This window comes from Neophocaena asiaeorientalis, unplaced genomic scaffold (assembly GCF_003031525.2).
Source record: "Neophocaena asiaeorientalis asiaeorientalis breed wild unplaced genomic scaffold, Neophocaena_asiaeorientalis_V1.1 scaffold145, whole genome shotgun sequence".
In the NCBI taxonomy this organism is placed as follows: domain Eukaryota; kingdom Metazoa; phylum Chordata; class Mammalia; order Artiodactyla; family Phocoenidae; genus Neophocaena; species Neophocaena asiaeorientalis.
This window is the reverse complement of record NW_020172629.1, coordinates 3,670,968-3,693,988: the sequence shown is the minus strand read 5'-3', so window position 1 is coordinate 3,693,988 and position 23,021 is coordinate 3,670,968. Positions and strand designations below refer to the sequence as shown.

The 23,021-nt window shown below is 38.3% G+C and overlaps 1 protein-coding gene across 9 annotated transcripts in view; it reads left to right on the top strand.

The window, feature by feature from the left end:
- Positions 1-23,021, top strand: part of LMBR1 (limb development membrane protein 1) — a 183,461-nt gene that overhangs the window by 29,437 nt on the left and 131,003 nt on the right. For 5 of the 9 annotated variants that reach the window (XR_003002446.1, XM_024739170.1, XM_024739171.1 and 2 more), the window contains exons 4-5: positions 4,015-4,154; positions 22,082-22,185. Coding sequence is in view for 8 of the 9 variants with exons in the window: in XM_024739170.1 (XP_024594938.1) it covers positions 4,015-4,154; positions 22,082-22,185 (244 nt within the window). In the remaining variant the exon portion in view is untranslated. Of the gene's footprint in view, positions 1-4,014; positions 4,155-14,975; positions 15,060-20,397; positions 20,497-22,081; positions 22,186-23,021 lie in introns of those variants that run through there. The other 4 variants (XM_024739174.1, XM_024739176.1, XM_024739175.1 and 1 more) reach the window with 4 other exon arrangements.

The following is a 23,021-nucleotide window of genomic DNA, read 5'->3' as shown; positions in this document are numbered from 1 at the left end:
TAGGGTGGGAAGGGTGTCCCTGGTGGATGGCCTGGCCTGGCTGTCAGTGCTCAGGTGGGGAGGGTGTTCACAGGGCAGGGCAGTCCAAAATGGGGCTCACCTGAGCACATGGTGCCTCTCAGGTGAGGGGGTCAGTGTGGCAGGAGGCTGTTAGAGACAGTGGGGACTGCGCACAGTTCGGGAGAGCGGGAAGACAGCAGAGAACGCTAAGCTGTTGTGGTGCAGCTGGAGGCGTCTGTATGGACCCACGTTTGTCAGTATAGTTACTGAACCCAATCTAGATGTGAAGTGTGGGTGCATGTATGTGTTTTTATGTACATGTATACCTAGTGCATACTTACGCCCCCTGGAGCTGCCTGTCCATGCTCACCTGGGAGCATGACACCCCAAGAGCAAGGAGTATATTTAGCACCTAGATTTTTGTTTCCACTAAAAGGAATCAGTGCTCCTTGGGGGGAAGGCTGATTGCAGGGCTGGGGTAGGGAAAGTTCCAGGCTCCTTTCGTCCATCTTGTAGTGCCACAGTGCAGGGAAGTGCTCAAGAGTGATGGCGGCACATCACGAAGACGGAAGCCTTCAGGGGCTTTCACCCTTACTCAGGGGCAATCTGAGCGTCACAATCAGGATTGTCATGGATCTAACACAGAACAGAGCAGAGCAATCTTGAGTCCGTACAGATAGAAACCAACAGGTGAATAACTTATTTGACAAGGAACAGGATATTTTCCTAGTTCCAAACTTAACTCCCCACAAAGGGAAGAGGAACTTTAGAGTGGAGAGCCTTGGCAGACGGCACCTTGGCCAGTGAGCAGAGACTGCGACCAGTAATGGGGCAGACAGACATCCTAGGCCACCTGGTAGCCTGTAGAGAGGAGCGTGAAGCATGGCGTCTGTGACTTTCCTGCCTTGTGGGCATGTCAGACTCCACAGAGCCAAAGCTGGCTCCCTCATCTCCCTTGCCAGCCCGCTCAGCTGCAGCCGTCCCCGTCACAGCTGATGGGCGCTCCACCACTCCCACTCTCACGAGGTGGTCTTGGTCATCCCTGAGCCCTCTCTCATCCCGCACTGGGCAGCCCTGTTGGCTCTCTCAGCATCTGCTCCCTTTCAGAAGGGGACATTTCGGAGGTTGCCTTCAATTCCGAGGCGCACTGTTTCATAATTGTGTAAGCAGTGACTGCTGCCATTTTCTGACTTGACCCAGGATCTTACCTTGAGGACCCCTTGCCAGCATTTAACTCTGTCCCATCAGCCTTTTATGGATAGTTCTCCTCACAGCTACTCAAGGGCAACAGGGAGCATGGTATTACCTTTTTTTGTATGTCTAGGGCCAGTCACAGTACCTAAAGTGCAGTAGATTCTAGAGGGTTTTTTTAAAAAAAATTATTTTTGGCTGTGTTGGGTCTTTTTTTTTTTTTTTTTTAATTTATTTTATTTATTTATTTTTGGCTGCATTGCGTCCCCGTTGCTGCGTGCGGGCTTTCTCCAGCTGCGGCTCTTGGGCTGTAGGCACGCGGGCTTCAGTAGTTGTGGCGCATGGGCTTCGTTGCTCCACGGCATGTGGGATCTTCCCGGACCAGGGCTTGAACCCGTGTCCCCTGCCTTGGCAGGCGGATTCCCAACCACTGCGCCACCAGGGAAGCCCTGTGTTGGGTCTTTGTTGCTGCACGCGGGCTTTCTCTAGTTGCGGAGAGCGGGGGCTACTCTTCATTGTGGTGCATGGGCTTCTCATTGCGGTGGCTTCTCTTGTTATGGAGCATGGGCTCTAGGCGTGTGGGCTTTGGTAGTTGCAGCGCACGGGCTCAGTAGTTGTGGCTCGCGGGCTCTAGAGCACAGGCTCAGTAGCTGTGGCGCACAGGCTTAGTTGATTCGTGGCGTGTGAGATCTTCCCGGACCAGGGCTCGAACCTGTGTCCCCCGCATTGACAGGCGGATTCTTAACCACTGCACCACGAGGGAAGTCCCTAGAAGGTTTTTGACGTAAGATCCAGTGTTATATTTACAGTGACCATATATATTTAGGATTTTCTGGGTCACTTTTGATTTCAAAACTTCATCTATTTGCCCTCATAAGCTTACTCCTTGGTCAGATTACATCTCCCAGCTTTAGACCTGGAAGCCATGGTTAGCCTTCACTGCTGCGTGCGAGTCAGTGTCATGAGCACCAAGAGAGGAGGGACTGACTTTACTGAGAGGAGCGAGAAGGGAGCCGCTGAGGAGTGCTTCACGGGGCAGATGACGCAGAGGGGAACCGAGGGAGAGGGCCGACTGTGCCCAGGACACGGAGCCAGAAAGCCCATTCATGTTGGGGGTACAAGGAGGTTAGGTAAGCCTGCCTGTATGTGGGAATCTGTCGTGGCCAGAGGAGCCTGGAAGGGCAAATTGGGAGAGCTGTGCGGGACCTGGAATGGGGAGATCGTGGATGTGGTCTTAATTTTCATGTTTGAAGAAGGAAGGAATGGTAGCGACAGACTTACGAGGACAGAAACGAAGGTTGCTTGAGGCACTGGTGGGTAAGTGCTGGAGATGGCAGTGGGCCTGGGGCGAGGGTGTGTGTCTGCTTTTCCCAGGAAATGTGTTGTCCCGTTCAGCAAAACCCGTTTGTAAGGCTTTTTCTGTGTCTGAACTGAATTGTAATTTTGGTGTGTATCATATGGTCTACATTAAAAAATTTACTAGTGATTTACTGACCACGGGAGGTTTCATGGTTATTTTCAGCTTTTAAGTAGGAAAACGCTTCTGTTGGTTGCCACAAGATGGCATTGGCCTCAAAGTTACTCTATTAGGTGTGTATTTTGAGCGTTTAGTATCATTTTTTCTTATATCTTCTTACATGTATTTTCACGTTCTTTCTACATTAAATTTAATGGAATGAATATTAAATTAAGGTTTCATCTCTAATGTCAGTGAGGTTTCCTTTTCCTTTGCCATTTTAATCTTTTAAAATAATCTTTAAAAAATTAGGTATAAAATTTTAGACATTTCAGACGTGTAACTGAGAAAGAGAAAGCACCCTGTAGTCCCACCCTCCTAGGAATTGTTATATATTATGCTAGATTTTTTTTTTTTTTTTGCGGTATGCGTGCCTCTCACTGTTGTGGCCTCTCCCGTTGCGGAGCACAGGCTCCGGACGCGCAGGCCCAGTGGTCATGGCTCACGCGTCCAGCCGCTCCGCGGCATGTGGGATCTTCCCAGAATGGTGCACGAACCCGTGTCCCCTGCATCGGCAGGTGGACTCTCAACGACTGCTCCACCAGGGAAGCCCTATGCTAGATTTTTAAATGTACCTCTATTTTTCTGTGTGTAAATATGCACTTTGCGGGGGGCGGGGGGAGAGCATGTTTTATATTTATTGTCCATGCTTTTCTTCATGTTTTTATTTTTAATTTATTTTAGACATCTTTCCATATTAGTACATATTAGAGATATCTCATTTCAAAAAATGACAAAATTGTGTTTTAAATATTTAATGTATAATTCTAATAGTTGCCTACAGTTTACTATATAGTTTATTTAACCTTTACCCATTTTAAGAGTTGGTAGACCAATAGGTTTGTAAGTTGTTTCTTCCTGAAATAACCATTTTCACGTCTTTTTTCATACTGTGTTCACGAGCATTTTTTCAACTGAGCCGGTTTTTGCGTTACTGTTAGCATATATTGCCATAGTTGTTAATTAAATGCAATTGTGAAATAAATACTTAAATTTAAAAGAGGAATGAGACTACAATCTATTCTTCGTAAAACGTGCAAGTATTCTGTCTCTAGTTTATGTCTGCTTTAGGCCGACTCTTTAGACTTAATGGTTTTTTCACAGAGTAAGTTTTAGAGTTGGTCTAGTTTAACTTCCAGGACCATACGTATATCACTTGTCTTCCAACTACATATACTCAATGAAATGCATATGTAATTCTTTTTGGATTTAAAAAATTTAAGAGTTTTGATTCTGTTCTTTTTGAATGACTCCCATATTCTTTGCGTTTTCCAACCACTGGTGACAATGATGCTCTTCTCTTCCAGGTTGTTTCTGAGCACGTTCACTCTAGCAGTTTCAGCTGGGGCAGTTTTGCTTTTACCCTTCTCAATAATCAGCAATGAAATCCTGCTTTCTTTTCCTCAAAACTACTATATTCAGTGGCTAAATGGCTCCCTGATTCATGGTTAGTATATATTGCTTAATATAATCACAATTAATGTTTTAATTTTCTACTGTACTATATTTAAGTTTTTTCCTTTTCTTAGTTTCTTTAATAATTGGCATCTTCCTTCAGTAAACCATTTGAGTCTTTAATAAAATCAGAAAACCAGACTTTACTTACTATTCCTATTCGTAGTTAGTTGTGGAATGCTTTTCTATAAGAAGCAGTTTTTATACTGACTGTGATTTTGATAAATACGGTTTCATTTAAATATTTAGCAAGAGAATTTTGGTTTATCTGGATATGTCCGAAGAACTCAACCTCCATTTAGGATCTAAAAAAAAACCCACCATATTCTATTTTATTTATTTGCTGTTAGTCATTTCATTTATTTATTTCTTTAGTCATTTCAAAATGCATGATAGAAGGGGGAAAACTCTTTTGTCATGGACAAACTTTAAAATTAATGTGGTTTAAAAAAGTAATGACTTATTTTGGCAACATGGTATATTGCCTTCAAGCAAAATAGACCTGAATTCCAATCTTGGCTCTGTCATTTTCTGGACATTTTTAGTGAGGTAGGACATTTTAATTTTAATTTATAAAAAAAAATTTAAAAATCGAGTACACATATCTTTTTTATATGTTTCATTGTCTTTTGCCCACTTTTTTCATATTGAATTATGTTATCTCTTTATATGTGAAATACATCAGCTATTTATCAGATTTTTGTAAATATGTTTTTCTAGTTGTTTACTTTTTAATTTTGTTTATTTTTTGGTTACAGAATTTTTGCATTTTTATGTTGTCCAGTCTTTTTCTTCCTTTGATTTCTCTCTTTCTGTGTTTAGGAGATCCTTTCCCTTCCTGAGATGTGACAAATACTCCTTTTTTTTCTTGTTCTTTTAAAAATGGTTTTGTTTACACTTAACTGTTTAATCCATCTGGAGTTTATACAGATAACTACCTTTTTTCTTACCCATTTGTGTGTGTTTAAAGAAATACATGTTTGCTGTAGAAAATTTGGAAAACAAAATTTACAGTGAAGAAAATTACTATTACTCACAGTCCTACAACCCAGAGAACTACTGTGGATACTGTGACCTAAACCCTTCGACGTTGTGTGAGTGCACATGTGAACACATAAGCACATAAATAACGAAACGGAACCCTACTGTACTCACTGCCGATTTGTCTCTGCACCCATCATCACGTAGTGGGGAGGTTTCCGTGCCTGAAGTACTTTTCTGTGCTATTTACAATATTGCCTAGAGCCATTATAATCATGAATTGTTCCCAGTCTTTTAGTTTAAAAAGCTACATTGTACATCTTTACAAATAAATGTTTGTCTTTAGGACAAATTTCTGCAGTTTACTTTCCCAGTAAGCATACTTTAAAGGTTTTTGAAAAGATATTTCCCAATTATTCCTCAGAAAAACTGTCTGATTTTTGCTCGCAGTTCCACTTTCACGTAGTGTGTGAGCATCTCTATTCCCAAAATGTATCTTCACCAATTTTGGGTGTTAGTTAAAATAAACCTACCAATTCAATAGATGAGAAATTTCCGTTTTTAAATTTACATTTCTTTAATTACTAGTGAGGGTGGACATTTACAAAGCACATTTATAGGTCATTTGTATTTATTTTTTAGTAGATTGCCTCCCTGTATTTCTTTGCCCATTTTTGCGGTGTTTTTAAGTATTAGCTATCAATCAGGTTAATTGCAAACATTTCCTTCCCAATTGTCCTTTAATACTGCTTATCCTGTTTCTTGACAAGAAGAATTTTAACATATTAGTCTATTGCATACTTTACACTGGGCTTGTGGTTTCTTTCAGGCTTCAGAGTCATTGATGCTCTGAAGACCCAATGAATTCAGTAAAACTTAGGACTAATTATTAAGTGAATAAAGAGAAATTACTGCATTTTTGTTGCTTAGCAATTGAAAAACTCAAGCAAATTAAGGTTTTTACTGAAATTGATGCAGAAAGTAAGCCATCTGCTGAAAAGTCCCTATGAAAGGCAGGAAACAACCTGGAAAGTAATGGTGAGTTGAAAATATATTTATCAGGATTTTTCTGGTGAATTATTTTTAGGTGACGGTGCTGTGTGTTATTAACCGATACATAGATAATATATGATTTACAAATGTTTTTTTGCATTTGTTGTCTGAAACAACATATGTTTGTTTGCATATGTTTGCATATGTTTGTCGAAGACTATTCCCTCTGGCCCTAGCTTTCTGTAAGGCTCTGGGTTCTGTGGGCATACGTTTTTGAGGGTTGAGCTCCAGGTGTTTTCACTAGCAGTGCAGGCAGTCTCAGGCCAGGCTAACTAGCATTATGAGTGACCTGGCCTTTGTTTCCAATTTTACTAAATAGAAATTGTATGATATACTTAATGACCTTCAAATACTCTAAATCAGAGCCATTTCTTTTATTCTGTTTATGGACTGGAAGTGAGAGCTACCAGTATATGACATGCTATCTATTTAATACTGGAGGCATTAACCTTGGAAGTAAATGTATTTGTTTGTGTTGGTTGTTTTTCTCACTATAATGTTAAGGGGTGTAAGCTCACGCATTGTACCTTGTTTATAAGTCAGGGCTTGGAACAGTGCTTCCCACATAGTGGTAGCCCAGTAAACATCTGTCGAGTGAGTAGATAAACTATAAACAATAACTTTAACCTCCAGGGAACCACATCAGCTGAAAGTTGGGGAGCTAGAGGAAGAGCCCTCTAAGTTATATCATTGCTTCTAGATGTATTCTCAGAAATCGGTCTTGGGAAGCCTAAGCCGTCAGCTCTGGACATTGTTCTGGAGGGTTTTATGACCCCTGACTTTGTTTCTGCTTCTAATTTTTTGGTAGATCTGTATCCTTTACTGCATGTAGTGAATTTCATAAAGCTTCCTATTTATCTTTCTCTTCTGAATTCATAGTTTTTTTTTTTAACCTTGTGGATGACATCCAAGGGACTGTTTATTTCCTTAGATTGTCTTGGGGTTGAAGATTTGTCAACCCCAGATATGCTTGCTTCTTTGCTTTTAAAAAATTATAACAATTAATGGGGCCAAACTGTCATAATGGAGACCCAGGAGAGACCATGGGATATAGTTCTAGTATGAGTTTGAAGGCCTCAGTGGTGACAGTAGCCAGGTCAGCTTTGGAGAGTGTAAGTCTGTGTCGCTGAGCCTATGCATAACCTCCATCCCTGCCACCATGGCCACTTTTTTCATGAGCTCATTGGGTGATTACAGGGGTGGCTTGGGAAAGAGGTTGACTGGTATCTGTAGAACTAGGATAAGCTAACTATCCACTTTAATATTAAAATCCTCTGCTGAGGTCCCCCTTTAATGAGCAGTCACATGGGATACAAATATCTTCACCTTTTTTTTTTTTTTCCCATTTTGAGTGGTCTATCTGCATACCTCTTCTCCAAATTTCCTTGTTACCAATTTTCCAATCATGTTCCTTCCAAGTCCCCAGCCATCCAGCCAAGCCATTGTCAAATATGAATATATAATTGCATGTCTGGCCATTTTTCCAAGCAGAGTGAACAGTCAGGTACACTACCCAAAGTCCTGTCCACCGGGAGGATTCCCGTTCACCACTGTCCTTTGGAGATGTCCCAAGGAGGGCTGTAGTGCTGCAGCTGTCCACTTGGGGGCGGTGTCTGCATATTGTGCAGAACCGTCTGTGAGTCAGGCCCAGACTTCTCTCCCTCTGCCAGCTGATCCGGAGGAATCCCCACGAGGCCAGGGGAGATAAAGCAGAGCAGCAGGAGTGGGGACCGTGGGCATCTGGACCACTCCTTCATGTGACTTGCTTGTGCCTGCGGGCCCGCTTGGGTGTGATCATGTATACACCACCTCCATCTGACTTTGGGGTGTTGCTGTGCACGCCCACGTTATGGCTTGGTGGGCCGGATGAAGATAACACCATCTCACGATGGGCAGCTCAGGTCGCATGGTAGCTTGGTGGCCCATGGTCAAGCCTCTGCTAAGGCCCAACAGCAAACCAACAGCTGTTTCTCCGAAGGAAGGTAGTTATCTGCAGGGGACGGCAGGGCTCTGCTCCGAAATCCTAAGAGGCTTTGCTGTGATTCACCTCTAGGGGCGGCCGAAGGCTCCAAACTGCACACTCTCTGCTGCCGATGCTTCCGCACCATTGGATCTGCTGGATCATAAGGCCAAGGGCGGAGCAGCTTGCAGAGCTGCCTGGAGCTGCAGAGCTGCAAAGCCTTCTCTTGTTCTGGGCCCCACTCAAAACCAGCAGCTTTTTGGGTCACTCAGTAAATGGGCTAGAATAGCACAACCAAGTGAGGGATATGTTGCCTCCCAAATTCAAAGAAGCCCACTGAGCATTGTGCCTGTTTTGGTTGTAGGAGAGGCCAGATGCAGCAGTCCTTAGAAGGAATATCTTGACGTGGCCCACACCACTGGACCCCTAGAAAATTCACTGAAATAGAAGGCTCCTGAATTTTTGTTAGATTTATTTCCTACCCTCTGATACGAAAATGTCTTACCGATTAGAGTGGTGGCTACTTCTCACTCACTCGGTCTCATTAGCATACTGTCATCAGTGTAGTGGAGCGACGTGCAATCTTCTGGAAGGGAATGGTGATCAAGATCCCTGCAAACTAAATTGTGACATAGGTCCAGAGGGGTGGTCTATCCCTGAGTTAGGACAGTGAAGGTGTATTGCTTGCCTTGCCAGCTGGAAGCAAAATGCTTCTGGTGGGCCTTATGGACAGGGATGGAGAAAAAAAAGCATTTGTCACATCAGTAGCCGCATACCAGGTACCAGGAGATGTGTTCATTTACCCTAGCAACGAAACCAAGTCTGCTACGGCAGCTACAATTAGAGTCACCACCTGGTTACGCTTACGGGAATCCACTGTCATTCTTCAGGATCCGTCTTTCTTGGGGATGTGGGAATCACTACCCCTCATCTTTCAAGTCCTTGATGGCTGCACTAATCCCTGCATTACCTTCAGGAATGTGGGATTTCTTTTGGTTACTATTTTCCTAGTTAGAGGCAGTTCTAGTGGCCTCTGTTTGGCCTTTCTTACTATAATAGCCCTTTCTCCACAGGTCAGGGAACCATTGTGGGGATTCTGCCTGCTTTTGAGCGTATCCATTCCAATTGTGCATTCCAGAGCTGGGGAAAGAACCACAGAACAGGTTCAGGGACCCACTGTGAGACGTGTGAGACCTGAGCTGAAACTCTCCTAACCACCTGACCTCCACGAGCCCCTGCTCTGACTGGGGTGATGTTTTGGGTCCCCTGGAGATAGTGTCAGTTCAGAGCCAGATATGTTTTGTGAATTTGTGCTAAAGTCTTTGAGGACTGGGAACATGTCTTAAATTCTCTTAATCTCCCATGAGGCACCTGTCCCAGTTCTTGCACACTGAAAATGTTCAATAACGATTCATTGATTGGATGAGTAATAGTTATTAATTGTATCATTAGGAATACTTTGGTAAAAGTAGACTTACTTTGAAAAGCAATTTAATGGCTTATTCTAAAAATTATCAATATGGAACGATTGTGCCGTTAATGTGTGACTCACATGAGGATTAGATGCTAAAATATGTGTCAATAATGCTTTGGTATGTGTAAATATATTCAGTTTGGCTTAAGTACAGTGTTTGGATCTTGGACATGTGTTTGAAATGTTATGTGTTAACTATATTACCTTGGAATGCCACTTCACTTCTCTGGGCTAGAATTAATAAATTACATTAATAAATAATAATATAGTTTATTATAGGATGATACAAAAGGGGCAGATATGGCAAATTAAAATGATGGCTAAAATTTGTATTGTTATTTTTATTATTTTAATTAATTATTAGAATTAAAATAGAAAAAGCATAAAAAATTGACAGAAAAAAGAAAGTATCTCTTTGTGTTCACTTTCTGTATCTTGACTACTGTTAAAAACATATGGAACTCTTTAGTTCCATAAATTAAAAAAATCATGATTCACCTGCTTAATGGGTTTTCCTTTTTGAGTGATGAGAATGTTTTGGAACTAGATAAAGGTAGTGGTTGCACAACGTTGCGAATGCACTAATGTCACTGAATTATTCACTTTAAAATGGTAATTTTATGTATGTGAGTTTAAAATTAATATAAAAAGGAAACATCGATACATCTTGGGGTATAATTAAGTTGTAGCCTTAAATAAAATAAGGAAATAATTCTTCAGTTTTTGAGGTATTTTCTCTCAGTGGGGCCCAGTTTTCGCTAAGCTATCCATACTCACTTGTGACCAGACAGAGACACACATTTAGAACATGATTGCCCGTTTTAAGATTCAGCCTGTTAAAAGATAACCACAGTGAATCTGACTTGACTTTGCCAGGTATGTGTGCTGTATTTTGATTCGTCAGCATGAATAGCCAATATGCTGTTTTGGACATGATGAAGGGACAGTACAAAATCCATCTTTGTTTTATACATTTTCAAGTCCCACAGAAGGTCAGAAAATTCAAACTTTTAGATTATAAGCAATTAAACTTAAAAGAATGAAAAATAAGTATTATGTTTACTTATGTATAAATATTAAATAAAAAGTCAGTTCTTATGATATTTTAAGGTACCATTGTTAATTAAATGTTACTAACAATTTCTAGTTAATTGGTCTCAATAGTTCAGTGATTTGTTATGTGCGTCACTATACTTACTGCATATTTGTTGTTTATAATAGTAAAAATAAAAACAGTCTACGTAGGAAATTTGCTTAATTAGATTTTGGTAGATCCAAACAGTGGAATGCTTTTTTGACCATTATAGTTGATGATGATGATGTAGATGAGTATTTGTTGATATAGAAAAATGTCGAAAAAAATGTTTTTCTCTGGGTGGTGGGATTATATGATATAAAAAATTTATATTTATAAACGAAGTTTGTTTTGGCGCTTGCCTTGTATAATATTTCTATAGTAGATGTGTACTACTTTTTTGTTATAAGAAAAAACTTAAAAAATTTAATAGCTTATTGCTAAAATCGTTCTTTTTGGTTTCTTTCCCTTCTAAATGCATAACTAAAAGCTATTTTAATTCTGAAGTTCTCACAGTACTCACTATTCAAAAGCAAACTTGCAGTCTTTCCTTTAAAGCTTATGCTTTCTTAATAGCATTTTTAAAATTATATGTCACTTTTTGACAATTGGATTAGATCCTTAATTCCAGTGAAATACTGGTTTTAACTTAGTTTTGTTATTTTAGAAATTATTGAATATGGCTGAACTTGGATTAATTTTCTTATTTAAGTTCATGAAGTTTTTTGTCTGTGTGGTTAAAAAGTGATAGATTATTTGCTTCCTAGTGTTGTATATTGTATTGAAATATTTTGTGACTCCAGCAGATGGAGCTAGAAGGTAATGCATCCATTGGTGATCTGGCAATTCAGTTGGGTTTGCTTGGGTTTTAGACGAATTATTCTGGGCTTATTAAATAACTTTTAAGTTTACATACCTCTTTTGGGGATAGACATTGAATATCTTTCAAAAAGATTGTCATTGAAACTGATTTAGATAAACTACAAGGTTTCTGAATTTTTAGGGTTCTACTACCATGTCGGAGAGCACATAATTTTAGCTTTCTGAAGTAGAGAAATTTAGCTAACATTTCTTTTTATTTTACAAATTAATAATATATAATACAATAAAAGTGGTGGTAGTATGTATTTATGTGTATTAGCTCTAATTTTTAATTTTGGAATGTTTTATCAAAATTGTAGAATATTCTTAAGGGATATTTATGTGTGTATGTCTGAGGTATGTTTGCAAAATGCTGGAAACTTACTAAGTTTTACACAGTTTCCAAGAATAAAATGGCAACTTAGGAGTGTACAGTAGCTTTATTATTTTTCTATATATTAAATGTTCTTCTCATAGTAACTTTAACTTATATGTTGCAAACTTGATAATTAAATTAGCATAAGCTGAGTCTGAAGCTTTCACACATATTCTGGCTAATAAAACTTAATTTTTTGCATTGAATTATTTAGACTGAAAAAAAGCTGGTTATTTACATAGATGATTATACTGTTACGTAGTATGTTAACTCTCAGATTCTTTGTGTTAAGTGAATTTTTCTTGCAAAAGTAAATATGGTGGAGATTGCATCTCTTTTTGCAATTGTGGTTGATAAGACCATCAGCAGTAATGTTGAATCTCCTGGAAAAAAGGAAGTGGGGAAAATCAAAAAAAAATTTAAATTGTATGTATTATATATAAAGTTCAGTATATAAAAGAAGGTATCTAATTTCATTGCAAACTTAGATGAGTCGTTATTCAGAATCCTTGTGATCATCCTGATCATTTTCTTCACTTGTTCAGCAGATTGCTGCTTGATAATATCTGTTGATAAAGATTTCTTTATATAAATTTTCATAACTATCTTCATTTTAAGTAGGTTGGTTAGTCAGAATAGATACGTTTACTGATTTGTGATCTTTTGCCTAAGGCAGACTTTTGTTTTTTAACTTTTTATTTCCAGAGAAGAATTTGAATTTGTATTTTTCACTACATGAAAGGGACACATATGATTAGAAAGATAAATTCTGGAAGTATGTATATTTAGAGCTCAATAACAATAATAAAGTCTGTTTTTTACCATGGATGATAATTGATTGTTTCAAATTTCAAAACCTAAGTAAATTTTTTTCCTCCAATTATAAAATTATAATGAAGCATTCAGGGGTTCATATTCATGGTTGCAACTATTTGAGAGCAATGTTTGAAGCCCCCTGCCACGCGATGGCGATAATTTGTGATTTTGCAGAGGCTAGAATATGAATTGTGCTTAATGCGGCTAGAAAATAAATAGGCTGAGGTCTGTGGCTGATGAGGGGCCCAGCTAGCATCTCCACCTCAATTAAGCTTTGCCGTTCTCTGCCTTTTCTTAGGCATTTTGTGGGGACGTTATATGACATAGTGAGGTGAAGGATTTTGAGTTTCACAAAGGAGTTTAAATTTGTGTCTTTATGTGCTCCTTATAGAAAACTTAGAATATGTAGGCCAGTGGGAAGAAAAAAATCATCCGTAATTCCACTACTTTCACAGTGTTAATCATTTGGTATATTTCTTTGCAATTTATTTTCTGTGCCTTTTTTTTGTCATTGTTGTTCTCATATATTTTTCATGTCATATAAGTATACAGATTGTTGTTATGTAAGTTTTTTTTGGTGTAATTAATGAGAATCATTCTTTAAGGAAAGGGCTGAGACCTAATTTTAGCTGTAACTCATATCACTTTTTTGTCTATCTGGTCTGATTACTGATGTGCATTGGAGTTTTACAGGGTTTTGGACCATTTGCATGATGTTGAGACAGGGTGGGGAGAGGCACTGACATTAATTTAACATTTTGGTATGTTATTTCTCTTGTGTTCACACATGATCTATGAGTTATGTTATAGCCCATTTTATACATGAGGAAACAGGATGACAGAGTTGAAGTCCCTTTTCCAGGTCACGTATAGCTGATAGTTGCAAACCCAGGCTGATCAGACATAAAGTGCCCCTCGCTTAGACATCTGCTGCCACATCTTCACAGTGTGAATCCCTTGTGCACTAATACATTTAATATCTTATTGAAGTTGGATTTGTTAAAACCTTTCTGTATTTGAAAGATGTTTTGGTATCGTAAGGCTTGGGTGTGCATGTACACAAAAATATAAACAAATGTAGAAGTGTTAGTTCTGTTTAAGTGTCTTACAAACTGGTCAGAAGCTCAACTGAGCATTTTGGTTTACACAGATGGGTAGAATTAATGGGCTGTCATATTCTCAGTTTAAACATTTCCCTTAGTAAAATCTTATGGAACTGATGTTCTCTTTTTGGCAAACAGACAAAAGGCCCTCAGCTTAGGGTCTCATGGGCTGAAATTAAGGTTTTCACAGATTTGTTTTCTTTATTGGAGGCTCTGGGGAAGAATTTGCTTCGAAGTTCATTCAGGTTGTTGGCTGAATTTGGTTCTTTGTGGTTGTAAGGCTGAGGCCCCCATTTCCTTGCTAGCTGTTAGTCAGGTGCCAATCTTCGCCCTATAGGCTGTCTGCCTCTTTTCTCAGGTTTTCCATGTGATGCCCCCTCCAGCAAAGTTGTGTCAAGTTCCTCCCTGTCTTACCCTTCTGCTGCATCTCTGACTCCTCTTAGAGAAAAGTCTCTGCTTTTAAGGGCTCCTTTCGTTAGGTTGTACCCACCTGGCTAATCCAAGATGGTTTCCCCCTCTCTCTTTATTAAGGTCCATAGCCTTAATTGTATCTGCAGCATCCTTTTTTGCCATGTATGTTGGGTTGAAAAGTGTTTTCCCCAAATTTGTGTCCATTTAGAACCTCAGAACGTAACCTTATTTGGAAATAATATCTTTGCTGATATAATTAGTAAAATAAGGTCATAATGGATTAGGGTGGGCCCTAGTCCAATAACTAGTATCCTCATAAGAAGATAAAACAGAGACGTACACAGGGGAGCAATGTGAACAAAGACAGAGATTGGAGTGATGAATCTACAAGCCCAGGAATGCCACATGTTACAGGCAGCCACCTCTAAGGAAGGATTCTTCCCTAGAACCTCCAGAAGGAGTATGGTCCTGCTGGCACCTTGATTTTGGACTTCTAGCCTCCACAACTGTGAGAGAATAACTTTCTGTTGTTTGAAGGCACCCAGTTTGTGGTACTTTGTTACAGAAGCCCCAGAAAACTAATATACCTTGTAACATATTCACTAATATACTGTATAACAATTCCAGGGATTAAGGCATGGATATCTTTGGGGGTTCACTCTGCCTACCATGAGACCAGCTGAGTACAAAGCAGGAAAATACAGCCCATAATGAAGAGAACAATCAGTCAAAACTTACAGTTGCCGCAGATTCAGAATCAGTAGACAAGAGCATTGAAACATTTCTTGTAAGTATTTCATATGTTCCAGAAGCTGGAGGAAAGACTGAACATAACTGAACATATTGAGACATAAAAGATGTAAAAAAAGAACCAAATAAACTTCTAGAGATGAAACCTGTAATACCTGACATGAAAATATATTGGATGGGATAAAAGCAAATTAGATATTTTTGCAGAAGAGATTAGTGAACTCTGAGGCATAGCAATAGAAAACAGTCTAAAAAAGAAACAAAAAAATGACTGAAAAACTGACCAGGGCATCAGTGATATAACTGATGTTCCTAAAAGACAGAGGGTTAAGAAAAGTATTTGAAAAACGGATGGCAGAAATATTTCAAGATTAGATGAAAACTGTAAACCCTCTTATCCAAGAAGCTCAACTAACCCTAGTGACAGGAGACCTGCCAAGATACATCATCAGATTGGTCAAAACCAGTGATACGGCGAAATCGTAAAAGCATTCAGAGAAAAAGACATAAAGTACAGAAGAGCCATGATGCGAATGCCAGCATATTGCTTGTGGGAAATAAATGCAAGCCAGATGGCAGGGTAGCAACATCTTTAAAGTACCAAAAAAAGAACGCCCCACCAACCTAGTTCTATATCCAGTGAAAATATTTTTCCAAAGCAAAGTCAAAATAAAGACAGTGTCAGATATACAAAAGGTGAAAGTTCATCACCACAGACCTATACTACCAAAAATAAGGGACATCCTTTAGGCAGAGGCAAATTGGTAGAAGATAGAAATCTGGATATGTGAAACAGAACGAGGATCACTAGAAGTGGTGAATTTGAGGGTAAATATAAAAGAGTATTTCTATATCATATAAATCTTATTAAAAGAGAATTGGCTCTTTAAATAAAAAAATAGTAACAGTAAATTGTGAGTTTTATAATGTGCAAGTAAAAGCGCATGACAATAATGCAAGGGCAGGGGGAAAGAAATGGCAATAGACTGTTGTAAGGTTCTTAGGCTGTACATGAAGTATTGTAGCACCTCTTTTCTTTTCTTTTTTTTCGGTACGCGGGCCTCTCACTGTTGTGGCCTCTCCCGTCGCGGAGCACAGGCTCCAGACGCGCAGGCTCAGCGGCCATGGCTCACGGACCCAGCCTCTCCGTGGCATGTGGGATCCTCCCGGACCGGGGCACGAACCCGTGTCCCCTGCATCGGCAGGCAGACTCTCAACCACTGCGCCGCCAGGGAAGCCCTTGTAGTACCTCTTGAAGGCAGATTATGATGAGTTAAAGGTGTATATGATAAACCCCAAACAACCCTAGAGTAGCTCAAAGAGGAGATACAGTCAGTAAGCAAACAAAAGAAATAGAATGGAGCCATAACAATAGTTAATCCAAAGGGTCACAGAAGAAGAAGGCAAAGAGAAGACAGAACAGTGGGGCAAGTAGAAGACAGAGAGCAAATTGATATCCTGAAGCCTGATCATATCAATAAACATCAGTGGTCTAAACATTCCAATTAAAAGGCAGAGATTATCAGATTGAATAAAAAAGAAAGCCAAGTATATCTCCCTATAAGAAACTCACTTTAAATGTAAACACACACATAGGTTAACAGCAGTAGGAGCAAAAAGATTTACTATACTAATTCTAACGAAAAGGAAGATGGTATAAGTATATCATTATCAGAAAAGGGTAAGGAATGTTATCAGGCATAAAGATCATTTCGTAATGATGAAGGGGTTCATTCATCAAAAGAACATAGTAATAAACGTTACCTATTATCTACCTATCTACCTAAAACATACCTATTTATTAAATACCTATTAAATACATGAAGCAAAAACTTACAGGAATGAAAGGATTAATAGTCAAAATCACAATTCAGACATATCACTATCCCCTTTTCAGTAATTGATAGAACAAGTAGCCAGGAAAAAATTAAGGATTTTTTAACACTTAACTAACTTGGCCTAATTTGTATTTATGGAACACTCAGCCCAACAGTAGTGAAATACACATTCTTTTCAAGTACTCTGGGAACATTTACCAAGAAAACCATATTCTCTGCCATGAAACAAGTCTCAGTATTTTAAGTCATATAAGCTATGCTGTCTAACAACAGTGAAGTTAGATGGGAAATCAGTGACAGCAGCATATCTAGAAAATCCCTCAAGTATTTGGTATCTAAATAACATACTTCACAATAACTCTTAGGTCAGAGAAGAAATCAAAAGGGAAATTTGAAAGTACTTTGAACTCAATGAAAATGAAAATAAAACATTCCAAAATTTATAGCACAAAGATACCTATTTTAGAAAAGAAAAAAAGATCTTAAATTAATTCCTACAGCTTCCACCATAAGAAACTAGAAAAAGGAGAGCAAATGAATCCCAAAGTAAGAGGATGGGAAATAAAAAAAGATGAGAGGAGAAAGGAACAAAATAAAAAACAGAAAATGTAGAGAAAATCAATGAGAGGATCAATAATATTGATAAGGCTTTAGCCAGATTGATCAGAAAAAAAAAGATCCCAGCTATCAATGTCAGGAACGAGAGATGTGATATCACTACAGATTCTACAGCTGTTAAAAGCATATAGTGCATATTATGAACACCTTTATGCCAATAAATTCAAGAACTTAGAGAAATGGAAAAATTCCTTGAAAGGCAAAAACTACTGAAACCCTCTCAGACATTGTGGAAATGTTGCAAACATTCTCACAAAACTCTAGGCTAAGAAGAGTTTTGTGAGAATGTCCTCCCAACTATTTAAGGAAGAAATAATGCCAATTCTACACAGACTTTTTAAGAAAATTGAAAATGAGGGAATACTTCCTAAGTCTGAGGCCAGCATTACCCTGATACCAAAACCAGACAGACATACATGAATACTATTGAGGAATATCCCTCATGAATATAGATGCATAAATTTTAAACAAAATTTTAGCAAATCAAATATAACAATAAATAAAAAGGGTAATACATCATGACTTTTGACAAAATCAATGAATTTAATTTACCATATGCACATACTAAAAAAGAAAATTCATATGGTCATCATAATATACACAGAAAAAGCATGTGACAAAATTCAATGTCCATTCCTGGTAAAATCTCTCAGCAAATTAGGCATGAAAGGGAGTTCCCTCATCCTAATAAAGAGCATCTATGAAAACCCTACAGGTAACATCATACTTAATAGTGAAAAGCTGAATGCTTTTTTCCCTGAGATCCCCTCTTACCACTTCTATTCAACATGGTTCTGGTGATTTTTAAAGAATAAAGGACATTGAGATTGGAAAGGAAAAAGTAAAACTGTCTCTGTTAACAGATTGTATGACTATATAGAAATTCTGATGGAATCTATTATAAGAAAGCTATTAGAACTAATAAGTGAATTTTGCAAGGTTGCAAAGATACAAGATCAGTATATAAAACTCCATTGCATTTCTGTATGCTAGCAATGGATAACTGGAAATTGATATAAAAACCAGTGCCGTTTATACACAGTAGAATCAAAGATATGAAACGCTTAAGGATGTGCGAGACCTGTATACTGTAAACTAGGAAACTGCTGAGGAAGATTAAAGCATACCGTGATAAATGGAGAGAAGTGCCGTGTTCATCGATTAGAAGACAGTCCTGTAGAGATGTTAGTTCTCCCCAAATTGATCTATAGATTCAACACAATCTTAGTCAAAATACCAGGATGAGTTTTTTGTAGAAATTGAAAAGCTGATCTAAGATTTTAGATGGGAATTCAAACGACTTATATTAGCCAAAACAACTTTGAAAGAGAACAAAATTGGAGGACTGACTACCCAACTCAAAGATTATTTTAAGGCCATAGTAATCGATACTGTGCTGTATGCATTAGCAGGAAGATAGAGAAACTCAACAGAATAGAGTCCAGGAATATATCCAAACATATTGTAAGTTTATTTTTAACAAAGGTGCAACGGCTATTTGGCGGAAAAGGCTATTTTCAACAAATGGTACTGGAGCAATTGGATAATCGTAGGTAAAAAATGAACTTAAATCCGTATCTGGCTCCATATACAGAAAGTAATTTGAAAGAATCGTAGATCTAAATGTAAATCCTAAAACTGTAACACTTGTAAAAAGGAAATGTAGGAGAAAGTCTTTGACACTGGACTAGACCATAATTTCTTGGGTAAGATAGCTAAAGCATGATCCGTAAAGAAAACATTGATAACTTGGACTTCGTCAACATTAAGAAATTTTGTTCTTTGAAAGATACTGTTAAGAGGATGAATAAACAATTCACAAAGTAGGAGAAAATATCTGTAAATCATATGCCTGATAAAAGACTTGTATTTAGAGTATATAAAGTATACTCAGTAAGTAAACAGACAACCCAGTGAAACAATGGGCAACAGATTTGAAGAGACATTTTAGCAAAGGTGTAAATGGATGGCACATAAGTTCATGAGAAGATGTTCACATCATTATTCATTGGGGAAGTGCAAATTAAAGCAGTAATGAAATACCACTGTACACCTATTAGAATGGCTGAAACTGAAGAGACTGCCTGTACCATTTTTTGTCAAAATGTGGCTGAGATTTGAATTCTGCTGGTAGGAATGTGAAATTATACACCCACTTTGGAAAACATTTTGGCGGTTTCTTAAAATGTTAAACGTACACCTACTATATGACCCAGACATTGCATGCCCACATATTTACCCCAACGACACGAAAGCCTGTGTCCATACGAAGACTCATGTGAGTGTTTATAACAACTTTAGTTGTGAGAGCCACAACCCAGATAGCAGTTTGCCTATGGATGGATGCAGTGCAGTAACTGGATTCAATCTGATACAAAGGGATAGACTACTGATACTGCCACAGTGTTGAAAAATCTCAGAAGAATTGTGCTAGGTGACAGAAGCCAGACAAAAACAGGAGTACATATTACACTTACCATTTATAGAAAATTTTAGGAAATACAGTCTTTTATAAAGTGTAGAATCTGGCTGATGGAGAATGGGATGGGATAGGGAGTGGCAGGAGACGCTGGTTATAAAATGGTGTGAGGAAACTTGGGGGTGATGGATATATTATGTTGGTTATGGTGACATAACTGCCACATTTTATGAAACTGTACAATTTGTAGTTTATATCAATTATATAACTCAACAAATATTTTAGAAACTAATATTTTTACTTTTTATATGTGTCGTGATTTTCTGCAAAGTGAACATGGGTTCTCAGAAAGTATGGTACTTTGGTACAGGGGCTAATTAGCACTGTGTGTTGGTAGCCTCTGGAGGTGTTACTGTTATTAAAAGCAAAAAGTCATTAAGTGCTTATTTTGTGACAGGCGTGATGATGGTTGTTTATGTATTATTTCACTGAATTCTCAGCACCACCTACAGACATGATCCTCAGCCTCATTGTATAGATGAAGAACCTGTGGCTTAGAAGTGTTGTCACATGGAAGTGCAGACGGGGCTCGAACCCAGGTCTGTGTGAAAGTCCCATGTGTGCATTTGGCCACCATCCTGTGTGTTCTTCCTGGTTATTAACACGATACAACAATTGGCTGTCATTATAACCCCTTTGAATGAAGAAAAGGGTTAAGATGTTTAGCATTCTTTTTTTAGAGACTGAAAAGTATTTTAGAATATTTTCTACTTTTATTTATTTATTTATTTATTTATTTTTTGCGGTACGCGGGCCTCTCACTGTTGTGGCCTCTCCCGTCATGGAGCACAGGCTCCAGACGCACAGGCTCAATGGCCATGGCTCACGGGCCTAGCCGCTCCGCGGCATGTGGGATCCTCCCGGACTGGGGCACGAACCCACCTCCCCTGCATCGGCAGGCGGACTCTCAACCACGGCGCCACCAGGGAAGCCCTGCATTCATTCTTTTTGTTTGTATTCCATGCTGTTCCAAAAAGGATTTAGGGTAGTTATGAAACACGTATGTTAATTTGTAACTAAGGCAGTTGAGAACTAGTTTCCTTGGTTCCCTGGGAGCTCAGTGTGTAGTCTCCATGTGTCTGGAAAGGAAGCTCTGTGAGGGCAGAGGTTTGTGCTCTGTTGTTACTACATCTCCAGTGCGGGGAACAGTGCCTTGTAAATAAGGGTGTTGAAAGAACATGAGTTGCCTGTTTTCAGAAGCATTGGATCATAATTGTACGTAGTACATTGAATTTATATTCAGCATAATTTTTATCTTTGATTCTTGATTTTGTAAATTTTAATGAAGATTGTAGCCATCAGTTTTAAAGTTAAGTGTTTTACCTATAAGAAGTGAGATGTTGGTCCAAATATTATCCCAGTGACATACCTAAAGTTCTGTATTTTTAAAAATCTAGTCTTATTATCATCTAAGTTGCTTTTTATTGTGATTTTATGAGTGCAGAATGTGCCAGAAAGGAAAAAGGTGATGTGAGCTTGCTTGCCCCTCTTACATTTTCTTTACCACTTGGAGTTGCTTACTAAAACTTCTATGATGTAGTGGTTTTTAAAAATCCCAGGAATTAGTGCAGCTACTTGCAGGCTCTGCAGCCGTGGCAGGTTTTATATAAGCAGCCTCTGTCATTTTGGGGGATTGCTGTGAAGAGTAAATGAGTTTGTATAATATCTGTAAATCACTTAGAATAGTGCTTGGCACATAAGGGCTCAATAAATGCTAATAATTACATTTCAGGTTTTTATGAGGCTTAAATTAAACAAGATTATTCATGTAAAATGTTTAGTAGAGTATCTGGCATTTATTAAGTGCTCGATAAATGCTACTGGCTCTAATTTAAATATTCAGGTGCCGATATGTCTGAAGAGGCTGTGTCTTTGGATCTCTGCATATGTCATATGTTTAGTGAATTTATTTTAGAGCATGAGGAAAAATTATTGGTTTCTGTATTGGCTTTTCCCAATAGTTACAAGTTACAAAGTTATAAAAATTTTATAGAAATATGTAATTATTTTTCTGATTTCTAAGTTTAGGTCATTTGTTTATTTTTACTATTAAAAAGTACAGAGCTTTGACTGATATTACAATTTAGCACAGTAATTGTCTTTGTCTTGTTACCCTCCTCGCAGGTTTGTGGAACCTTGCTTCTCTCTTTTCCAACCTTTGTCTATTTGTGTTGATGCCCTTTGCCTTTTTCTTTCTGGAATCAGAAGGTTTTGCTGGCCTGAAAAGGGTAAGTGAATCATGTTTTAGAATTAAATTCCTTAAATGAAGAAATAAATATCATTCATGTTGAACTAGAAAAAAGTAGGCTTAAACAACCATTTTACTGGAATGTAAGAAGTTTAATTAATAATAATGTCTTGTTAATATTAATAATGTTTTTACAATAGTGGTAACAATGTTACATATTGAATTATTTTACATGTCTACAGGGAGGAAGTCATCTTTTGACCTTTGAATGATTTTATACTATGTGCAAAGTTGGTGGAGTGTTCTTTTGTAGAATGAATAAACCTGATACAATAGTTATTATTCCTTTCTTATTCCCAGGATCCCGTGACTTACTGATATTAGGTGAATGTGGGAGCGTGAGAAGTGGGCAAAACAGGACAGTCTGCAAGAGCATCTTAAACAGTTAATCCAGACCTTGTCAATGGTAGTAACTCCCTCTGTCCTTGAATAGAGCATTTTAAAGTGAAGGGAACAGCATTTCCATTTATAGCTTGTGGAGCTGTTTGCTATAAAAGCTTGGAATATAATGCGAAGATTTCAGTAGTTAGTACTTTTGGGGTGACTTTTAAACCTGACAAAATGAGTTCTAGTGTTACAGTTTATAGACACATTGTACCTTTCTAATTTTTAGTTATGGTTATTCATATTCATATTGTGATAGATGGTTGGTTTCACATTTAGTGAATGTACTGAGATCAGAATGGATGGTTGGGTATGGCGGTCAAACGTACATTGAGAAAACTGGCTTTTTTTTTAGAAGGTGTTGGGCTAGGAGTTAATTAATTAATTTATTTTTGCTGTGTTGGGTCTTCGTTTCTGTGCGAGGGCTTTCTC